The sequence below is a fragment of the Dipteris shenzhenensis genome, chromosome 3 (assembly GCF_047967505.1).
Source record: "Dipteris shenzhenensis isolate YYH24624 ecotype China chromosome 3, Dip_SZ_1.0, whole genome shotgun sequence".
NCBI lineage: Eukaryota > Viridiplantae > Streptophyta > Polypodiopsida > Gleicheniales > Dipteridaceae > Dipteris > Dipteris shenzhenensis.
The window spans coordinates 8,516,091-8,539,426 of record NC_141598.1 but is presented as its reverse complement, the minus strand read 5'-3'; the positions used below and the strand labels follow the sequence as shown (position 1 = coordinate 8,539,426).

The following is a 23,336-nucleotide window of genomic DNA, read 5'->3' as shown; positions in this document are numbered from 1 at the left end:
TGTGTTAGTATTATGAAGCAAAGGCAAAATAGGGTAAATCAAAATATTAGTTCGAAGCCTTGACTTCAACCAAAGCAATTCAAACAAATCAAGCAATCAAATTCACCACATAAAGTACTATTTTACTAAGAAAATCATACCATGCATAAGAATAAAACATGTATTGTCATTTCACATTATCTGAGTCCGTGAAGGGAATAAAATATTATCAACAAATACACACCTTCAATTATTAACACGATGGCAAAGATAGATGATTTCTACTCCAAAAACTAGAAGGCAACATGGATTCAACGTAACCTTGTCCCCCCTATCCCCTATCTTTCCTCCACCCCAAACCCACAAAAATGAATTCCTCCATTGCTTCATGTCAAGTCTTTGTAAGCAAACTAGTCAACCACCGAAAAGTTTTGCACATTACACACATGTGTGCAGACCTGCACATGCATGCACAGCCACTATGAAGGCCAAAATTGACCAACGTTATTGTGATTAATTTGAATGTATGGAATATGATGTATCATGAATAATGTGAATAGGAGGGCATATGGGTCATGGTTGAGGTTGCAAAGCTTCCCTTGTATCTACCCCTCCATGTTGATGGCCCCATGTGTGCATTGAATAGGTTGTGCATATGCCAAGGGATAATATATAGAATTGAAAAAGTAGACTCTCTTTGGTGTCATTTGTGCATTTTTATGTGGAGAAGGGGTTCATACATACGATAATAGACTTTCATTATTGCGAAAATGGAGGCCAAGTCTCATCGCACCCAATTGAAGTATTCAGCCGTTATGCTCACATGAAGGATGATGTCCCCAATCTTATGCACGTGGAAGGCCTCTTCATCAATGTTGGCATTGGGAAGAAGGAACTTTCTCTCCCATTAGCAAGACGTTCAGCACCAAATAAACTTGCAATCCTTTGTTGATAGTTTATCTTTAGACAAAAAAAATTACAACTTGAAGCTCAAAATTGTGTCAATGATCTCTCCACTCTCCCCTCATACTCTCGCTCTTTCCCTCCCCATGCCACCATGCTCCATTTTTCTTTTTCCTTGTGCAATACTCTCACTTTCCCGCCTATCTCCCTCTCTTATTTGGCCTCTCTCTGCATGAATATACTTTGGAATTAACTATTGTGGATCATGGCATCAAAGAGATTCCCAAAGTACATTTGGCTACTAGGATCGAATCATTGTAGACCAATGCTTAGCATATCTTCTAAGGGGAATTCGCTCTTTCTATCAATGTTCTCCTTGATTTATTTTCCATGAAAATTGGTTGAGAAAAAAGAGAGAATCGAATTGTTCTTTGATCAAGTTACTAGAGGGGTCAAGCATTGATTAGTTCATTCCCCCACTGTCTACTAGTCACTCTCCATGCATCCCTCCTCCTCCACAGGCCTCAAATTCTCTTCACCCCCTCATAGCATGTAATCTTTTTACAACCCCTAGCGCCACTCTCTCCCATGCCCGATATTTCATTTCTCTCTCTCTCTCTCTCTCTCTCTCTCTCTCTCTCTCTCTCTCTCTATGTACATATGTACACCTATAGCAGTGCATAAACGGAAGGCTTTAGCCTCACTTCGCACCCGATCACACCAGCTGCAAATAGAAACAGGGGGATGGAAAAAGATGCCAAGGGAGAGTAGAATATGCCAACTATGTGATCAAGGTATGGTTGAAACAGAAGAACACATGGTAATGATATGCCCTCACTATGCACACATTAGGGAAGAGTTCAATCACCTCCTTGAGGGACATAACAAACTGGCTGATTTGCTGCATAAAGGGTCACCTTCAGCTTTAGGAACATTTGTGTATAAGCTCTTCAAGCATAGGGATCCACCTGAATCCTAGAAGGTGGTTTCTCTTTCCACCCTCCCATCTTCGGGAGGAGCTTTCATGTACTTGTGATATTGTATTGCTCAGGTCCCATAGGCCGGTTTTGGTCTTCACAGGACGATAATATATTCTTCTTCTTCTTCTTCTTCTTCTTCTTCTCTCTCTCTCTCTCTCTCTCTCTCTCTCTCTCTACGATGACCCATGCAGCCCAAGCACGACTCACATGAGGGCATAGTGCTTTAGCTAGAGTAGAGCGACACTACTTCTAGGCGCACTTCCAGGATCCACCGACAAAGGGGCTAGCTTTTTGACACACTGGTGCGACTGATTGCCTTGTATGCAGCACCCTTCTGGGGATGTCATCTCCAGAAGACAGATTGAAGCAGCTTCGAGCGGCTACCAATGACGATGGGGTCCAGGATGATCCGATGTAAACCCTCAATCCCACATGAGATAGTACAGGCAGAGCTCGCCATGACACCTCTCCAAGTTGATGCCATCTTTCGGACAATGACTTTCATCCACAGAGTTTGGGACCTACCCCACTAGAGAGTTCCAAGGTTGAGTCATCCAGACGGCTAGCAAAGAGCGGGGCAGACACATGGTATGCACGTATATCTGCATGGCTTGCCAGGCACGGTATCCATATGGACAAGCTTCCCCCCTTTCAGCACAGCACGGATGCACCTCCTGAGTTAATCCCACGAGATGAGATCAACCGTATCATACGATTAGACCTCTAGCTTCATACATCCCGGACTTGGGGGAGGGGGACTAGAAGCTCCCCACCAAGACCGAGTTCTACTGTGACCACTTCTTGAGAGTATCAGAGGAGAGATTCATCATCAGACCCCAGTATCTTGAGGATAGAGAAGTCTCCCATGCACTCAGGAGTGCCATTGGTCAGATGTGGGTTTCGTCCCATCAGTTGAGGATCGATGCGGGAAGACCAGTAGGTATACCCAAAAAGCAACGGGTCTACACGCTATATATGTTGGGGGCGGTTGAGACATAGGAGCATTTTCTTTGTGTTTGCCCAACTTGCTATGAGATCCGGGGGCGTTACCACTGTCTCTACCTAGAGGGGAGTGGCTTCGGCCCTCTATCACGACTGATCCATTTCCATGACCAGGTTTGTATCAGGCTCTATCTGATGGAGATGGGTCGGCATAGGGAGACACTATTGCGACAGATCACATAGCAGCAGGGGATGGCCATACCACTGCAAGACATAGAGGCTGCTCTCTCTCTCTATCAAGATCCAATCTATCTCATCTCTCATCAGAGGAGACCGCCATAGATGAGGCGTTACTCTCGACATAGCCCATCGGATCCACAGCTCAAGACTACGTCTCCGCCACAGTGAGAGACAGCTCGGCACACACAGATCCAGGACATCTTTGCAGCCCACCGGAGCACCACCATGGCGCCGGTGTTTGAATCTTGAGTTTCAGTTTTCAGTTTTCAGTTTTGAGTCACTCTAACATCGTACTTTCTCTCATAGGCCTGTGAGGCCTCCTGAAGACGTTAATACATCTTTCTTTCTTTCTTTCCTTCTTGAGCTCTTTAGCTTAGCATAGCACTAAGCAAGGCACGCCCTTTGCTTCAGCCCACATAGGCTTGTATGAGTTTCTTCTCTTGATGTACTTTGTCCCAAAGGCCTGTGAGGCCTTCAAAGAAGTGGGCCATGGAAAGCTCACCCGATCAGAAAACCAAAGGGGGAAAAGACAGGAAATACAGCATAATTTGGACCAAAGGGCAGAAAGTAGACGATGGGAATGCCAAAGCATGTCTATCCACTATCAAAGAGATATGTAAGCTACAAGATATTGAAATTGAATGCTTACAAAAGAAATTGGAAGAATACAAGAAGGATGAGATTCAAACCTACGTGCTCAAATGAATGACCACATGAAGGGATGGCAAGAAGAAATGCATGCAAAATGGACAAAACAAATTGGTAAAAATGCAGATGGATATGATGCGAGATATGGACGAGAAAAATAGTCTTCTTACATCCAAGATTGAGAGCCTAAAAGCTCAGGTGATTAGTCTCCAAGATGAGAATGTAAAACTGAAGGCAAATACACACAGAGATGAAGGGGAGCTTCAGCCATCCCTACATGAGGAGCTGAATATCATTAGGGAACAAATGAAGCAGCTCAAGGGGGTAAAGGGAACTTCAGAAGAAGGATGCAAGATTCTAGGTCAACTGAAATCTGAGAATGAAAAACTCAGAAAAGACTTGGCATTTTTGCAAGACACTATGAAGGGTAAACATGCAGAATTCACCCAGAAGATCAAGAAAGGAGAGGCTGCAATCTTGGAATGGAGAGATGTGGTCAAGAAAGGCACGGCTGCCCCCAAGAAAGAGTTCATTTCGGATGCTTTGGAGGAGGATAAAAGGAGAAACAGTAAAGCCCTAAATGTTTGGGTCCGACGTCTCACAGTGGGAGACACTCCTATGGCAAATGCAAAAGCCTTGTTCACCAACATGGGTGTGAACCTGACATGTGAGAGTTGGCAAGCCCGATGCACCCACAAGGCCACTTGTGATGAAGCTCCGAACAGCCATGGATACGAAGACCCTCATGAGCACGAGGGTGACTTTGAAAGGAACCCGGATCTTACTAGACGATGACCTCACCCTCCTACAGCAGGAACACCAGAGGGAAGGTATGGTACACGTCCTTAGCAGCGAGAGAAGCAAGGAAATGGGCTGCATACAGGGATGGTAGGGTGATCATCTGAGAGAGACAAGATCAGGACCAGGGGGAGAACGAAGAAAGGGAAGAGAAAGAAGAGGGTGAATTATGACGGTGTCGGGCCAATGGGGCACAAAGTGGACTGAGAATGGCAGTGTGGAATTGCAATGGCACACTCTCGTCTGATCCGGGGGGTTTCTCGAAGACATACACTAACAGAGACATGGTCTTCTATACTGAGACACATGAGAACCCGAGAGAGGATTGCCCATTGTGACAGGATATACATGGGAGTCATCTCATAGGAAGGAGACGAGGAGAGACACTGGTGTGTAGGGCTCGGGGGGAGTGGTTATCCTCTTTAGATCACACATGAGACCTCTCATATCAGTGGCACAGAGAGAGGACCATGCACAACACATGTGGATACGAGTCTAGCTACTAGACGCACGACCGATACTCATACAGTGTGTTATTTCCCCCCAGATACTTCATCCTATGCACGTGAGGTAACCACAGAGGGGCACAGCCCGTATGAGTCGATTCAGGATGATATCACTGGGTTCTCCAAGAAGGGGGACATCCTCCTCCTTGGTGACTTCAATGCACGCACAGGGTCAGGGAGGTGGGCCTATTGGACTTTGCATCGAATTCCCTCATAGTACCAGAACTACATGCAGCTGAGCTCGGGATAGCGAGACACTCCGCAGATGCACCGCAAGTGAAAGGATATGGATGACATCTACTTGAGCTAGGGGGCTGTCCACGATTTGATCATTTACAATGGTCTATAGAGATGGCCATCATTTGGTGGTCTCACTTGTTTCCCGCATGGCGGAGGGACAAGCACAGTGAACTACCTATTGGGTCCCTTGGCCTTTACCTCACGGATATACGACTTTATTGTGCCCCCTCCCCCACTTGGTGCTGATCACTCGTACTTAGACGTTTGTATCTCTGCCACTATGCCAGTCCCAGGGCGAGTACCCCCCATGCCCACGTGTGTACAGGTTCACTTCGATCGTGCCCTCGACCCCATCTATGTGAGCAACCTGGCGCACGGGTTACTACTTGGAGATGATATAGACCTCGCCCACACCTCAAACACCCTTGCCACAGTGGTCATGGACGCAGCCATCAGGTCTTTCCCCACGACTCGATCTGCACGTGCCTCACCAGGGAAGATGCCACAGAACCCTTGGTATGATCATTGATGATGAGTGCAGAGAGATGAGAGCTCACCTCACACGTGAGCGAGCCCTTGGCCACTTGACATCACCCAAGGCACAACGGATCTCACGACGACTGACACGCCGTAACCGGTGGGCCTTCCTCACCCACAGAATGAACGAGGTGATCAATTCATTTCGAGGGGGGGATCCCACCATAGGTTGGGGGCTTCTATCGGAGGGGAAGCCACCTATCCCCATCACAAACCCAGGTGTTTGGCACACTTATACATGCTCTCTTTATGATGTTCCAATGAAGGCACCACCCGATATGTCCACTATACCCACGCCCACCACGTGCCACTTGTTCACTGCACAGAATGTGCGGGTACACTCAACCAGCTTCATAATCGGAGAGCACAAGACCATGAGCGGCTATGAACTGAGCATTTCAATCATGGACAGGAGGTTTTAGCTCCGGTCCTAGCGCAGATGTTCAACCATGCCACAAGGCAGGTGACCCCATGGATACTGGGAACTATCACACTCTCATGATTGGCCATACGCTGATCCTACTTGGCCTGAGGATGTAGATGAGGACCCCACATCCTTTTATGGGTTTGAATAATCCCAATCCAAGGGTCGAGAACAAATCCCCCCACCCCCTTCCCTCTCTCTCTTAATGAGCCCTCCTACCCATGGAGAAGAACAGCCCATGTACGGATCATAATTTGTAGGATATGCGATAATTGTGGTCATCGCAAAACCAAGTGTCATGCACACCTTGAATGGGTGGCACGTCTTACAGAAATCATCCAAAAGTTTCTTAAGCATGCTGCCCAGAAGAAGGATGCCAAATCAAACATGTCTGGAGGTGGTAGCTTGGAGGTTGAAGAGATTGAGGAAGTTGCACAGCAGACACCTTAGGCCTTAGATTTTCTCTTTCTAGCCTTGGCAATACTTTTTTCCCTCTCAGCAAGCCTAGAGTCTAAGATCATAGGAGCTCTTGTATTTTGTTTTTTCCTCTCTTCATTGTGCATTTCCCATCGAGACCATTTCACTTACATCACGCTAGAAATACAAGTTCATATAGGAGATGCATGAAAACCCTCAAGATTATCTTGTAATATTTAAGCTCCATTGCATAGCACTTCATTTATTAACAGAGGATAAATAGATCAAGGTGATAAATGCTTTCTTGCAAGAGTTTGGTTTGGGAAACAAGACAAGGAGATTAAGCAAAGTTGTTCATTGTTGAACCTTTGTGCAGCATTTTAGCGACCCTGTGTGTACGTGTCTATTTTCAAGTGGCCTAGTTAAGGCAAGAAAGACAACATGTGTATAGATAGATCGAGCGGATGTTCTTCTCGAGAGGCTTATGGAAATGACAATTGACAATAAGGTTTTGCCTCTAGGATGGCTCAGTCTATGTTGGGTCAGATGATCAATAGAGCTGGTAACGAGTTCCAACTTGAGTTGAAGTTGAAGGCACCCTTTATAATGGAACAGGCAAAGGTTATTGCCGAGGAGTTTGATAGAATCTCTCGAGTCTGGACACTTAGATCTCTTCCATGCCTCCTATGTGTCAAGCGCCAAGATGAATCATTGATCGTCACCTTGGCTTGGTCACTTTCCCCCCAATCTATTTTGATTCCATAGTATGTTTCTTTTCGCCTTGCACTTGATACTGTTGTTTAACATCTTTTAATGAGCTTCGAATAGAGTTGGTGGAGTTCGAATAGACATTGGGATTTGATTAGGAGATCATCTGGGCAGTCATGGCACTGTATGAGAGAGTCTCAGGCCGAGTTCGGACAGGCGCAGGTTGGACAGATGAGATCTTGAGTACCATAGGGGTCAAACACTGTTGTCCCTTATCACCGACCCTGTTTGGCCTCTACATCGATGAGCTTGAGACTTTCATGGGGGCATTCGGAGGGACTGGTTGCTCACTTGCCAAGATCATCATCAGGATTCTTCTTTATGCATATGACGTGGCACTCTTGTCGTCCACACCCGAGGGGCTCCAACGACACCCAGATGCACTGCAGGATCAGCATATGACGTGGCACTCTTGTCGTCCACACCCGAGGGGCTCCAGCGACACCTGAATGCACTACTGCAGGCTTTTTGTTTATCCCATGATTCGGAGGTCAACCTTGGAAAGACCAAGGTCATGATCTCGAGCAAACATGCAACGGAAGCACTTTACTTTTACTTTTGGTGGGTCACCAGCTGAGATCGTATCCTCATTCACTTACTTGGGGGTCATCTTCTCCGGCCCGATCTTCACGATGAGACCAGCGATGCAGGCCAGACTAAGCAGGGGATACGCCTCACCGGTTCGGCTAGAGAGACAATGCTTCCACTCCCACTTCCAGGACCCTCGGACTAAGGCTCTTCTGTTCGACTCCTTGGTCCGACCAGCCGGTATGTATGGCAGCCCTTGTTGGGGGCCTCACATGTCAGAGATAGAGTGGATACGGGTGGAGCCCCTGCAGATCCTCATGCTCTCACGAATGATCCGAGGGAAACCGTTTGTACCACATCACATCATTCAGGGCGAGTTTGGTGCTTCTCCACTTCAGCTAGATGCAGCCTTTCAGACCATCACATATCTACACCGGGTTAGATCATATGGGAACTGCACATCAGGGAGACAGAGGTTGCCATGGTTGGCTCTCGATTCCTCCGTGAGGTTGGCAACAGAGGGAGACGAGCGATGCTGGTATGCGCGAACTCACAGATGGTTTGTGAGACTAGGTTTCCACATCGATAGGATACCTCCTTTTCAGTACAGTTTAGATGCCCCTCCAATACTCCCACCCACCATCCCGATCGGGCCACACACCAACCAGGTCATTCGAGAGGATCTCTTGCAGCTACACACCTTTAGGACCTGGTTGGAGCCGAGGGAGCTTCCATTGAAGCTGAGTTTCTACAGAGATTACTGTCTTCGTATTTCAGAGGAGGGATTCATCACACCACCGGGGTACACTGAGCTTCATATGCCTCACTCACTACGGATCTCCATCGCATAGTTTCGCGTATCATCACACCGCCTCCGCATAGAGAGCAGCGGGGCAGAGGGGATTCCTAGGGAGCATCGCTTATGCATATTGTGCGACTGTAAGGAGGTTGAGTCGGAGGAGCATTTTATTTTCAGGTGCCCAGTGTACTACGAGATCCGAGGTCGCTACCGCTGCCTCTTCAAAGACAGCTCTAGGCTCCTTTCCAGATTCCTCGCCTACCCAGATCAGAGATGCCTCGCGGCCTTCATTCACGAGGGGGTCCGACACAGAGAGTACTTACTCAGGCGACGGGGCTTGGCCAATCATCAGACACCTCTCAGAGCAGGATCACAGAGTTCTTCCCATCGAGTGACATTGATTGCCTAATCTCTAGCCGTAGACATGACAGAGATCCCAACCCAACGACCGCAGCACGACACACGAGACATCGAGGGGACACACATATCACTTTGGGGGACCTCCCGTCATTGTTTAGACCCGGGATACGTCCCACAAGAGTCACGGTGGCTCTGGTCTTGCGTCGAGCCTCGTCCAAGAGACCGAGACGCACAACACCCCTTGACGAGCGCCAGTGTCCCATCACCGGCTATGCACCAGCCAATGCGACATGACATACGGAGGATTCCACTCCACTCCAGTCCTTTTCTTTTCATTGTTACATCTAGCTGTATTTGATTATGTATGATCAGACTTAGGATGCAGCACGGGTGATGATGCTCGTTTCAATAGCTCCACCCTTACTGTGGTTTGTATCAGGTTTTCTTTTAGTCTCATAGACCCATCGGTCTTCCGAAGACTCTAATAAAATTTCTTTCTTTCTTTCTTATGGCTCCATAAGATGAATCAAGGATAACTTCTTACAATTGCAGTCAAAAAAGCCATTATGCTCAAAGTGTCATATCCCTCGCATGTACTAGTCTTAGAAAAATCTAACTCTGAGAAAAAAGAGTCAGATGTTGAGATAATGTCTTAAGAAGAAATGTTAGAGTGTATGCCTCTCCTCTCCCAATGAACCCTAATGCATCTTCAAACTAGGGGGAGCCATTTGTTGACGCATTTGTTCCATTGGCGCCAGCCACAAGTAAGATTATATATGCACTTATCCCTTCAGGTGCCCTTTCTCCTCTTTTGGAAAGCATAGATTGCTGAAGTACTAAATGATTCTTTGTTGAAGAAAGTGATGATGAGATGGAAGTCTTGAAGGATGATGCTTGTACTACAGATGACCTTGTTTTGGATAATCTTGGACGTGAAGCGGAAGCGAGTGGAGGAGAGTGAGACCAAGACCACAAGAGTGGTGGGTGTGAATCGAGAAGCTAGGGCACACCACAACCCTCAAGAATATATTAGGATAGACACTTGGGTGGAACCAGTTCGGAGTGAACCGTGTTCACACTGTAACCTGTAACAAAAAGGTGTACATGAGGTGGCACAGGGCCTTAACCCCAACAACCTCCCTCCTGAAGGCAATGTGCCTCAAAAAATCAGAAATTACAGCAAGTACATATAGAATGTACAAGGCCAAAACGTGATATATGGCCTATCCAACACCCATCAGTGCCCTGCAATGTGCAAACCGCTCTGCTGGCAAGATCTTGGTGAAAAGATCCGCAGGGTTATCGTCAGTATGGATTTTGACAAGTTCTAACAACTTGTCAAGCAATACCTCACGAATAAAGTGGTACTTAACATCAATGTGCTTGGTCTTCGATGAAAGACCGGATTCTTTGCCAACATAATAGCACTCTGGCTATCACAATGCAAAGAAGGAATATCCCCTGAAAAACCCAAGTCTCCCACCAGACGTGAAAGCCATATGGCCTCCTTGCAAGCCTCAGTGGCTGCAATATACTCTGCCTCCGTGGTAGACAATGCTGTGCATCTCTGTAACCTGGATATCCAAGAAATAGCACCACCTGTAAAAGTAAACACGTAGCCCGTGGTGGACTTACGATTCTGCATGCCCTGCATAATCTGAATCTGTGTATCCATGCACTTCTGCATCTTACTTGCCAAAACATATGCACACATCTTGAGACCCCTTAAGGTATCTCAATATACCCTTAATTGCCTCCCAATGCCTCTTACCGGGGTTAGCCATATATCTACTGACCACTCCCACTGCAAAAGCAATATCTGGTCTAGTAGCAACCATGGCATACATCAGACTGCCACATGCAGAAGCATAAGGAACCTTGGCCATATGAGCCCTTTCATCATTTGACTGAGGGCTGTCCTTTTGGCTGAGTTTCAAATATGGTGGCAAGGGTGTGCTCAAAGCCTTCCCCTTATCCATATTGAACCTCTCCAGGACTTTGCCAATGTACTCTTTTTGAGAAAGATAGAGTAAACCCTTTGACCTGTTCCTCACAATCCGCATACCAAGAATGTGATTTGCATCACCAAGATCCTTCATGTCGAAGGTTTTGTGCAATTTTGCCTTCAAAGCATTCATATCAATAGATGACTTCCCAGCAATAAGCATATCATCCACATAAAGAATGAGTATAAGAAGACTACCATCTCTTGCCTTCTTAGTGTAGAGACAATGATCATGATCAGACCGTCTGAATCCTTGTGCTTTCATGAAAGCATCAAACTTGTGATACCACTCTCTGGGTGCCTGCTTGAGCCCATAAAGACTCTTCTGCAATTTGCATACAAGCCCTTCTTTTCCCTTGACTTGATATCCCTCTGGTTGCTGCATATAAATATCCTCGTGAAGGTCTCCATGAAGGAAGGCCGTCTTCACGTCCATTTGGACAAGATCCATGTCCTGACAAGCAACCAAAGCTAAAACAGTCCTCAATGTAGTCATCTTGACTACAGGAGAAAAGATTTCATCAAAATCAACTCCCTTTTCCTGCTTGAACCCCTTAGCAACCAAATTTCTTGCATGCAATTTCTGCAAATTCCGAGAATGCACCAGGATGTGCACCAAATCCTCAAATTTCTGCCCAATGTGACCAAATGTCACACAATCCGACTGCCCACTTGACAAATGTCAAGTGTACCTGCGAACCACGTCTTAAATACCTCGAAGAAGGATATTCCCACGCACGAGATTAACGAGGTCACGACCAACGAAGGGCGTAGAACAGCAGCGGAACGCAACCCAATTTGACGTTGTACGGGCCTTGACGCTGTACAAACGAAGCCACACGTTGTACGAAACGTACGGACCTTGGCGTTGTACGGGCCAATACGTTGTACGGACGAAGCCACACGTTGTACGGAACGTACGGTTGGCGTTGTACGGGCCAATACGCGTACGGACGAAGCCACCAGTCTAATACGGGAAGCAGACGAGGAACTTCTCGGCTGAGGGTGAGGACGTAGGATAGAGATGATGAGCCAAAGCTCTGATACCAGTTGAAGCGGAAGCAAGTGGAGGAGAGTGAGACCAAGACCACAAGAGTGGTGGGTGTGAATCGAGAAGCTAGGGCACACCACAACCCTCAAGAATATATTAGGATAGACACTTGGGTGGAACCAGTTCAGAGTGAACCGTGTTCACACTGTAACCTGTAACAAAAAGGTGTACATGAGGTGGCACAGGGCCTTAACCCCAACAGGACATCCTTATCTATTCCTTCCTGCCATAAAAATTGTCCTGCACTAGGTCTCTCATGACACTCACAAAGAATGTGGCAGCTAATGTCATTATTATCTAGGACACATATCCTCTACCTTTGTAGACTTATTGATTAACTATCATAAGGAAATTTTGTTACTTGAATAGTAATACAAGAAGTAGGTTCTTTTTTTCTACTGAGTGATGTTTTCATGTTTTAACAGGGAGTCATAAAAATGACAACAAAATCATACAAATGACAACACAACTCCTTTTTTTGAGAAAAAAACATAAAAAGTATCTACCCCCCGCCTCTATGTCCCTCTCCTCTACCCCCTCTCTCCTCTCCCGCTCAGCCCGCCCCCTCCCCTCCCAGCCCACTCCCCCTTCCTTGCTCCCCCGCTCCCTCTACCCCACTCGCTACCCCCGCTCCCTGTCTCAGTCCTCCCTCTACCCCGCTCCCTACCCCCGCCTCTACCCCCCTCCCCTCTACCCACTCCCTACCCCCCGCCTCTACCTCCCTCCCCTCTACCCCCCTCTCCTCTTCCCCGCTCCCTCCCCCCCGCTTCAGCCCTCTCCTGTATCCCCCTCTCCTCTCCCCCGCTCCCTATCCCCCCACCTTAGCCCTCTCCTCTACCCCCCTCCTCTTCTTCCTGTCTCCCCTCTCTTCCTTCTCCCGCAGCGCTTTTTGGAGCAAACGGAGCCTCAAAAGGGTTCGAATAAGCCTCCTCACCTCAATTGGCAATGGATATTCCGTCAGCCAATCCTACTCCACTTTTTCTAAAGACGAGTTGCAGCATCTTGCTCGCACGCATCTTCGGGTCTCACCCTTCCAGATCCCAAGCCAGAGACTGGATGCTTGCGGCTCTCCCCCCAGACCTCACTCCACGATTGTTAGATGTTCATCTTCTGGGAGGAGGTTTTTTCCAGGTTGTTTTTGACACTCCAGAGGCTACAAGCACCGTGCTCAAAGCTGAGTTTTTACACCTAGGACACAAGAAGATCTTCTTTGACGCCTTCGATATTGGTTTCGACCCAGTGGAGATAGATAAGGAAATCTTTTCGCTCTTCATCAGATTTCCCAAGCTTCCCCAAGTTTACCATCGACTTCTTTCTGTTATTAGGGAGCATTTCGGCGCGGTTGCTAAGATTCCACCCCTCCCTAGGTTACCGTTGACTGCAACAGAGGCAACCAAGGCTGATGGGGTACCTAGGGTTAGGGTCCTCCGTAAGGATCCCAACCTCACGATGGACCATGTTATGATCCAGCGCCCGGATGGTTCCTTTTCTCGCCAGAGAGTAGAAATTACAGGCAGGCAGGACCAGTACAGGATATGCAGGACCATTGGACACTTTGCCAGGGATTGCCCAAGGAAGAAGAAAAGACCCAAGAACTCCTCTAGTACAGCTGCCGCCCCACGGCCTCGACAGGGGGGTGGTACAAGTCCAACATCTGCTCCTCGGCCTTGACAGGGGGGTGATACAGGTCCAACACCTGCTCCTCGAGCTCCACATGGCGGGCCTCCTCAGGGTGGTGGTACAGCTCCTACTCGCCAGAGTGCTCCTCGACTGAGCGCTCCTTTGGTACCGCCACCTTCTACCTCAGGTGCCTCACGACCTGCAGAGGCACCCGTCGCATACCAGTGCGTTCCAGTTCGTGTGCAGATTCCTCCTCCAGTTCACGAGGATACACTAGTGGACTTTGCTTCACCTCGGGCTGTCCCTCCAGTCTCACCTCACATAGTTCGAGACACTTTAGCTTCGACCTCCTCCCCAGTTAAACTTCTCCCTGGAATCAGCGGTGCCAGACACTCTCCTCGAGGCAGTAGAGGTCTCCGCAGCCGTGCAAACACAGAATCGAGAGCAATCCTCACTTCCTCCCTTGGATAGGGGTAAGGGGATGGTTTACACTATTGATCCTCTTTCCTCAGAAGGGATCTTTCGCACTCCGGTGCCTGGCCTGATTCACAGGAACTCATTTTTATCTCTGGCAGATGCTTCAGATTTCCCAGAGGAGTTTGTGCCCTCTACTTTTGGTGAGCCAGTGATTGGGTTTCCTGTTGACAGGGCGTCAGGTGGCAGGGTTCTTTCCCCTGTTGATTTTCCGCCACTTGGTTCCATTCCTCGCTCCTCGAGCAGGAGGTCTTTTCCTGTTGAGGGGTTTGTTTCCGCCACTAGGTCAGGTAAGGTGTTCCACTCTACATCCTCCTGTCGATGAGGATTGTTAGCTGAAACATACAAGGCCCCACATCGCCGCCGTAGACAGCTGATCCGGGATCAGCTTCATCCAAGTGTTACTCGGGGTTCCATTGATATCTTATTTATTCACGAGCACAAACTGGATTCTAGAGATTGTGCCAAGTCAGGCAAGTTGCTTTCTGGCCATACATTTTGGTCGCCTGCCTTGGGCACTAGGGGGGTCACTTCTATTTTAGTTTCACAGTCGGTTCTCCCCTTAGTTGTTGGACACGGAGTCATTATCCCCTCTAGGGCTCAGTGGATTATTCTCTTGATTAGAGGACGTAAGGTTGGTTTCCTTAACCTGTATGCCGTCAACAAAAAAGGGGTAGAGAAGAAGCACTTCACTCTTTGGAGAGAGCAGCTTGGGATGCCTTCCTTTTTCACTAGTGCCAGAGATACTTGGTTGGACGATGCCTTTCTTATTCAGCCACAGTCCCTCCTGTTCTCTTGGTCGAACAGGAGGCAGTAGACGCCTATTCATGCCAGATTGACAGATTCTATGTAGATGATTGGGCACTAGACAGAGGTGGATCGGTATGCATTGCTGCTGGGGTTTCCACTTCAGACCACAATCCTATTGTGCTGGCTATCTCAAAGCCGCACTTGAGAGGCCAGTCTGCCAGCATCAAGATTCCAGATGCCTTATACACAGAGGAGGACCTTATAGAGGCAGCCCTGCAGATACGGGTTTCTCATTTCCAGGGTGGGCAGCCATCTCCATCACATGTAACTACTGCCCTTTCTGGTATTAGCAACTTCTACCACTCAGTTGCTTGTACCAGGAGACGAGATATTCTCAGACGTGAGATTGGTGTTCGCTAGCAGTTGGCAGCTTTGCAGAGGGAAGAGCAGAAATAGCCTTCAGATGCTTGGATTCAGGAGCGCCTTGCTGCAGCAAGGGCTCATCAACAGATATTGCTTGATCATAGAACAGAGTATGCCTTTCATGCATGGAATTCCTTCTGGATTCAGATGGGTGGCAGAGTCAATAAACACTTTTTCTCTACTCTTGGCCCTAGACATAGTAGAGAGAGTGTATCCCAGCTTATTGACTCACATGGGGTTTTACAGACAGATCCAGATGATGTCATGCACATAGCTTCAGATTTTTATGCCGCCCTTCTTACTGCAGATCCTGACACATAGGATAAAGAGGATGCTAGACAGGTTATTTAGCAGAGCATCCCTTTGTTGGTGAAACCGGATATGCATGTTTTGCTTGATGCACCTTTCACCAACACAGAGTTCAAGACTGTACTTTCAGCCCTTCACAAGGGCAAGTGCCCAAGTTCGGATGGCCTCACCCCTTCTTTTTTCATTGCATTTCGGGATATGATTCGAGACTACATTACATCAGCCCTATAGGGCGTTTGGGACTCTAGCGAGATGCCCGGGTCGCTCACAGAGGGTCTCATCTACCTTATCCCGAAAGGAGGTTGCAGAAATTTAGTGTCCTAGTGGAGGCCTATCACACTTTTGGGGACATGTTACAAGATTCTGGCCAAGGCAGTCAGCCTCCGATTGCAGCCCCTTCTCCCAGATCTTATTCATGATACTTAGACGGGATTTGTGCATGGCAGAACCATTTTTTCTAACATTTACTCTTTTTGGAAAGCTTCAGAGTGGGCCATGCAGAGCGGCCAAAATCTAGCCATTCTACTCTTGGATTTTGAGAAAGCTTATGACAGAGTAGATTGGGGTTTTTTGGAGGGCACCCTTCTACATTTTGGATTTACTGATGCTTGGATCAGAGGTGTCTCCTCTTTGTACAGATCAGCCCACAACCAAGTACTTATTGGTGGGGTAAGGGGTGAGAGATTTCAGATTTCCAGATCAGTCCGTCAGGTATGCCCCTCGCTCCTTTTCTTTTTTTGTTCGTGGTTGAAGCTATGAGTATCTATGTTAGATCTCAAGCTGACATCTTGGGCTGAGACTTCCCATCAGAAGGGAAGAGGAACTACTTGACAGTGAGTTGGTAGATGACACAGCAGTTTACTTGGATGCCACACCACAGACGCTCACTTCTTTCAGGACAGCATTGGATTTATTTTGCTTGGCGGTAGGGGCGCAGATAAATTGGCATAAATCCAATGGCTTTTGGATCAATGATGAGGACACTCCAGTTTGGGGGCTTAACATAGGATTCACTTGGGTTTAGAGGGGTGTGCCAATCAGGTATTTGGGCTGCCAGGTCGGCTTGGATATTTCTTCCACGCAACAGTTTGCTCCCGTGTTGGAGAGCATCAGGAGGAAGCTCCTTTTTTGGAGCTCAGCCAAGCTGGATCTTGCCTCTAGAGTCGTGGTGGTCAACCAGGTCCTCTTGGCCACGGCCTGGTTCATTTGTTCATGCTGGTGCCGTTCTAGGGACTGCATCACTCAACTCAGCAGACCGATCAAAAATTTTCTGTGGAGTGGGCTTGATGGCACAGCAGATGCATTAGCCAGGGTGGCTTGGGAGACCCTCATCCTCCCTACACAGGAAGGGGGTCTTAATATTATTGATCCAGATTTACAGTGCAGAGCTTTACTCTGCAAGATGGTAGGAGCCGTGGAAGGCATTTTTTATTAGCAGCATACAGACGTGCACACCTTCTTCAGGAGGAGACTAGATGAGCAGTATTAGGTGGATTGTCACCGTAGCACACCTCAAATCACCTTCGTCCCCTCTCATGGTTGCCATACTGAAAGCATGGGCTAGTTTTAGGAGCACTCTTCGAAGGATTCCCACTTCCTCTTGTGAAGAGATTGATAGGTAACCGATCATGTGGAATGACAGTATATTGGATGATCATGGCAGACCACTTGGTGCCTCACTCTACATGCAGTGGTCCAGGTGGGAGAGGGGACCCGCCTCATCATTGGGGTCATGGAAAGCTTTCGGTAAGCTTCCAGGAAACCAAATCTCAATTGACAAGACATCTCAGAGGGAGTGCACGGAGGATCTTGCAGATTGAGGCAGCCCTCCAGCGGATTGGGTAGACACAGATGATATGCCACTCACTTGCTCCACTTGGGCAGGTACTTTTACGAGAGGCGGTGTTCCTCTTCAGGTTTTGGCCTTTCGAGATGCACATGAGGACGCTTTGGTTTTTAGTGTGCATGATGGTGGCAGATTGCTCAGGTCCATAGAGGACATCTTACTTGAGTCTGCTTTTCAACCTATCAGGGTTGTAGGTCTTTTGGTGCAGAGATCAAATTCAGAGTGGTTCCTCGACGCAGACCCCCGGCTTCTCTCCACCGGATCTTGGAGGCTTTGGCTCTACGGGGGAGTTCCCATTAGGTATTTGCAGTCGGACCCTAGAGAGTGGGAGTGGATTGACAAAGGGCATCGAGAGAAGAGCATCCCCTTCTTTCGTTACACGGTCAGTAATGCCAGGAGATTTCAGCTCAGTAGTAGAGGTTAGAGAACTTCTAGAGTTCTTCATTGGGAGACATTTGATATCACTGTGAATTTGCAGAGGTGCTTCTGGAAGAGACTCTGGAAATCCCACATGAATAGAAAGATCACTCTTTTCTTTTGGCTTTCTATCCATAGTGGGATTGCGGTGAACCTTTGGAGATCCAGGTTCAGAGCCGACCCTACTTGCCCTCGTTGCCTCTCTGCTTTGGAGACTATTCAGCATTGCTTATGGGATTACAGACAGGCGAGGATGATTTGGATGGGGGTAGCCAAGATTTTCAGTCACTTTGCCCACTCCCCATTCTTTATGGCATGGGGCTCAGTGGCTTGGCTTTCTATTACAGGGCCTCAGGTATTCTATGAGAGACTTGACTCCTCTCGGGCCATTTTGATTCGACGTCATCAGGTTGAGTCATGTTCTTTGGATGTGATACCACACCTTCCTTTTGCAGCTGCACATGCCTCTGTGGATACCTCTTTGGGAGATTCTAGCTAGCATAGCAGCCTGGCATATCTGGAGAGCCAAATGCACAGAGGCATTGAAGGGAACTCAAGTTCAGCCCTCGCACACATTGGCTAGTTCTTGGACAGACACCATACATACCTTGACGGCCGTATGGACCAGTATGCAGGGAGACTCCCGTGCAGCCTCAGCTAGGAGGGCTTCTTTCTTCAGGGAATGGAAGGATTCTCCTTTCTTCTCTGAGACTTCTACAGGATTGAGGTGGCACTTTCAGCCTCAGCCTTGGTTGTTTTCCACCTCATTCTGAGGAGATTTATTTATCCTCATGATTTCATTATGTATTCCGCTTTGAGCTTGCTCTCGCGGGTTTTTTCTCTTACTTAATAGAAGTCTCTTTCTTGAAAAAAAAAAACGCAATTTGATGTCAAACATCTTTTTGAAATTGCTACTTTTATGGAAAAAGCATTACTTACATCTTACTCTAAAACCTTAAAACGTCCAATATTATGAATTGGTAAAAGTGTTCTAACCTATAATTTGGAAAACATGCCAAATCACAAAGGAGAAGTAACTATTCTATTCAATTGGGAAATTGCTTGCCCAGTGGTCAATTACTCACCATGTACAACTCCACTTAGGACATCTTAGTACACTAGGATAATATGTTAGTATTAATTAAACTAACCATCTTAATCGGCACTAGTAGCCCTTCAGGATCACTTAAACCCCCTAACAAATGACTATTGTCTAGACTCCTAGTTTCCTAAGCAAGCTATAGGTAATGGCACCCCACATTAGTGGTGTTATAACATTTCCTCCCCTTTAAGAAAAGAATTGACATGCTCGCCGCTCAGTGACAGTATTAGGGAACCGTTTTTTAAGTTTTCTTACACTTTCATAAGTAGCCTTTCCTTATGAACCACTTTATTAAATATTCTTCTTGGAGTATATGCCGTGTACCCTTTTCTTCCACATCAAGAATTCTTTCTTGTTCATATGGAGGTATAGGAGGCTCAATCAAGTACACATAATCTCCTCGCTTACCAAACTATCACCTTCTAAGTGGTCATTTCTTTAAACAACTACAATTAAATACTTGATGCACTCTATCATTTTCTAGTAAGGCTAACTCGTAGGAAACTCATCAAATCTCTAGAGTACAATAATTGGTCCATGATATCTTGGAGACAACTTCAGACAATCACTAATCTTTAGAATACCTCTCGCATTCTCAAATAACCTTTCTCACCTTCTTAAAATTCAAATTTTCTTCAATGTTGATTCACGTGGCTTTTAATTCTATATTGAATCCTTTTTATACGATGTTGGCAGTGTCACAATAAATGTTTCTAGATTTTGCCCGGCGTTTCATGTAGAAAGAGGTTTAAAAATGTATTTTATATAGATTATATAGCATCAAACATAAATAATTATCTCCAGAGTCTCTCTCTCTCTCTAAAAAGGGCTCTCAGATACACATTGAGCACTCTCAAAAGGGTCAAAAACAGTAACAGTCTGCACCAGGGCATTTCACCCAATGCACTAGCATTTTGCCCAATTCGGCGGGACGTTTTGCCTAGAAACGTTTCTACACATTTCGCTTGGGCGAAACGCGTTCTCTGGTCACATTGAATGTTGGGCATGCTTCAATACTTCATGCAGTTGCCACATGTTCTTTCCAAGTGTGTGTGTGTGTGTGTGCGCGCGTGCGCGCGCATGTGAAACTATGTAGAACACGGGCTTAGTCACACCCCAAATGCCATAGACCCTCCATGATGGTTTTGTCGATTCTACAAAACCCAAGTCCCTCTCGAAGTTTTTCTCCTACGGGAGAACCGCGACCGCCGTTTTCAATATTGGATTGAGCAAGTTACTACAGACGGAGTTAAAGTGAGGGGATAGGGATCTGAGGGACAATGGGGTCTTAGACTCAACGGAGTGGCAAAGAAGCAGAGTTGTTGGCCGGTTAGGATGGAGATAGACCATCAAGTCAAAAGATTCTGGTATAAATAGGACCAATATTGGTGGTGCCTTTGGCTATGAGAGAGTAAACCCTTGCAAGAGATAAAGTGGAACCCATGTGAGTGGTTATGGCCATCCTAGGTTGGGCACTCAGTGTAGCTAGTAGAGGTGCCTTACTTCTCCTACACCAGTCGCATTGGTATACAACGTCCAGTGGGATCTAGGGGAGTGGTTTTGGCCCTCCAGGGGCAGCCTAGCTGAGACGGTGGATGAGGTGCCCTTCTTTTACTACACCACACGGATTGGCAGAAGGCTTCAGATGGACTCGTTGAGATGTGCCCAAGCATAAGCAGCTATACTGGGTTTCTAAAGACCCGCGGAGTCTCTATGTATATGTATATGTATATGTATGTATATATATATATGTATATGTATATGTATGTATATGTATATGTATACATAGACATATACATATACAAATATATGTGTACATATACATATATATGTGAAGTTTACACGATTTCATTTTAGTCTCTCCCAAGCGAGCATCTAAATCTAAATCTAGTTGATAGGGCAACGCACCATATGTATATGTATATATATGTATATACATATACAGATACATATGTATATGTATATGTATATGTATATACATATAGATATATATACATATATATACATATATACATATGTATATACTAATAGGGCAACGCACCATATGTATATGGTGGTAAACACAAACTTTTATGAAAAACAAAAGGAAGATATACTTAGCAAGCAAAGTAACACTTATGTCGTCATCAGTGCCCAAGCATAAGCAGCTATACTCGGTTTCTAAAGACGCGCGGAGTGTCTTGGGCAAACCCAGTGCTTACTAAAGTACGTCAAATAAACAAAAGAGAAGGAAAACAAGAAATAATGAAGAAAGGAAGAAGGTGACTAAGCAAAAATAAACAAGCAAGTCAAGAAACAAAAAACAAAATCCTAACTCTCTCTCTCTCTCTCTCTCTCTCTCTCTCTCTTATTGAAAACATAAAAAGCTAAAAGGACCCTTTACACTTATGTATCACTTCCTACAAAGAGGCAAAATTACAATCCTAACTTAGAAAGCAGAAGCATACTCAATCAAACTCTCTTTTGAAACTAAAAGAAAAAACGGGCTATTCAGCTCCCCACTTTTTGTTTTCAGCTTATGTTCAATCATTCCAAACATACCTAAGGCCGATACACCAAAGATAAAAGACTTCATATCTAAGTGCGTAGTTTTTTCATTATTTTCCTTGGATTATACCTCTTGTGTAATAGTAAAGTGATCAAATTACTACATTGAGTGATAAAAGACTCCTTAGTTGTACAAAGGTGGGAAAATCTATGGAATTGGGAAAAAATAACTCCGTATTTTGCCAAATCAGAAATATTTGAGTCAATGTGAAGCATTTCTATAATGTGTAAACCACTATATTCAGGTTGTTCATGTTTATCGTAAATATCAACCTCTAATCCTATGGTAGATTGAGAAAGTATAAGATCCAAGAAAACACAAGAATCCCCCCTTGAAGTGCAGTTCAGTTCACAAGAGTCACGAGGATAGATTCCTTCGCCAAAAGCACAAGTGTCTTTGTACATAAAGTCTTGAAAGTTAGGAACATCTGGTACAAATAAATCATCTATGAAATGCCTAAGTTGGCTAAGCTTATGTAAAATGATAGGGCAGGTATTGATACAAATAAGACGCAACATAAACTCAAATTCATAAGTGAAAAGATAAAAGTTTGCTAAAAAGACGGCACAATTAGTGCCCATGGGGATTCCCATAATTTGTTAAGACAAAGAATCACCTATTGTGATGTAAAGATTATCTAAAAGAAAATCTATCCAAGAGCAATCATCTTCAACACTTACTACCTTTGTGTATCTTTTCTTTTTAGAACCGAAAAATATTGCTGTGTTTAATCTTATCCTTACATATTCAAAGTAAACATGACCTCACTTTATTCTATTTATTTTGAATAGAACAGAACGTCCTAGTTACTTTGTCTGTGTGTACAAACTGCAGCCAGAGGGAGAGCGCATATGTACCTCATTATGAATACTTCTTGAGAGAATTCCCTCTCCAGGTCATCACTCAAATTTTCATGTTTTAAAACCTTGATAGCAACATCCTGCCCACAATAAATGCCTCGATACCTGTGACATTAACAATAGAATGCCTTTCAGACTATTCAAACTTGTTCGAATACATACTCACCACATGATGAAAGATACTTACAGATCACCAAAAGAGCCAGATGCAACTTTCTTCTCTAGTTTCAACAGGTTCCCATCAAGCTCCCAATCATCACCTAAATCTGGAGGTCGTACACCTAGTCCATAGCAAGGATCTTTACTTCTTGATAATGGTTCAATGGGAGAAGATGATGGAGATACCTTTACCCAAGCTCCTTTCTGTGACAAAAGAGCAACATTTGAGTCATTACAATCCTTAGATAAATACAGACTGTCCATGAACCATACTGCATGCCATAAGTTCACAATAAACAATTGCAAACACAGAATTTTCTTCCTTTGGTAAAGCTTATATAAAATAATTGTATTTTCTAATTCCCAAGTCTATTCATGAAAAGGCCATCACCTTATTACAGAAAACCTGCACGTTGGTAAATGCTTGTTCTGGCACCTTGCTAGAGAAATGACTATCCTTTAAAAACACGCCAATCTATGTGGACAAATTGCCAGAACAATACACACCGATATATCTCAATTACAACATGTGCACAAAAGTAGATTTAGAAGCACAATCACATCTGGAAAATTACACAGCAAAATATAAACTGCCCTGTCATATAGCCAACACCTGCAGCACGTCCAGCACAGGTTTGGACCAAGGCAGGATGTGTATGCTGCAACTTTTACTGTGGGAACTCTGACATATGCCACATGCATC

The 23,336-nt window shown here is 45.8% G+C and overlaps 1 protein-coding gene across 3 annotated transcripts in view; it reads right to left on the bottom strand.

The window, feature by feature from the left end:
• Positions 1–23,336, bottom strand: part of LOC147903313 (serine/threonine-protein kinase STY46-like) — a 151,635-nt gene that overhangs the window by 63,018 nt on the left and 65,281 nt on the right. For all 3 annotated transcript variants that reach the window (XM_087373071.1, XM_087373069.1, XM_087373070.1), the window contains 2 exons: positions 22,662–22,837; positions 22,472–22,579 (listed from right to left, as the gene is read on the bottom strand). In XM_087373071.1, the coding sequence (XP_087229197.1) occupies positions 22,472–22,579; positions 22,662–22,837 (284 nt within the window). The remainder of the gene's footprint in view (positions 1–22,471; positions 22,580–22,661; positions 22,838–23,336) is intronic.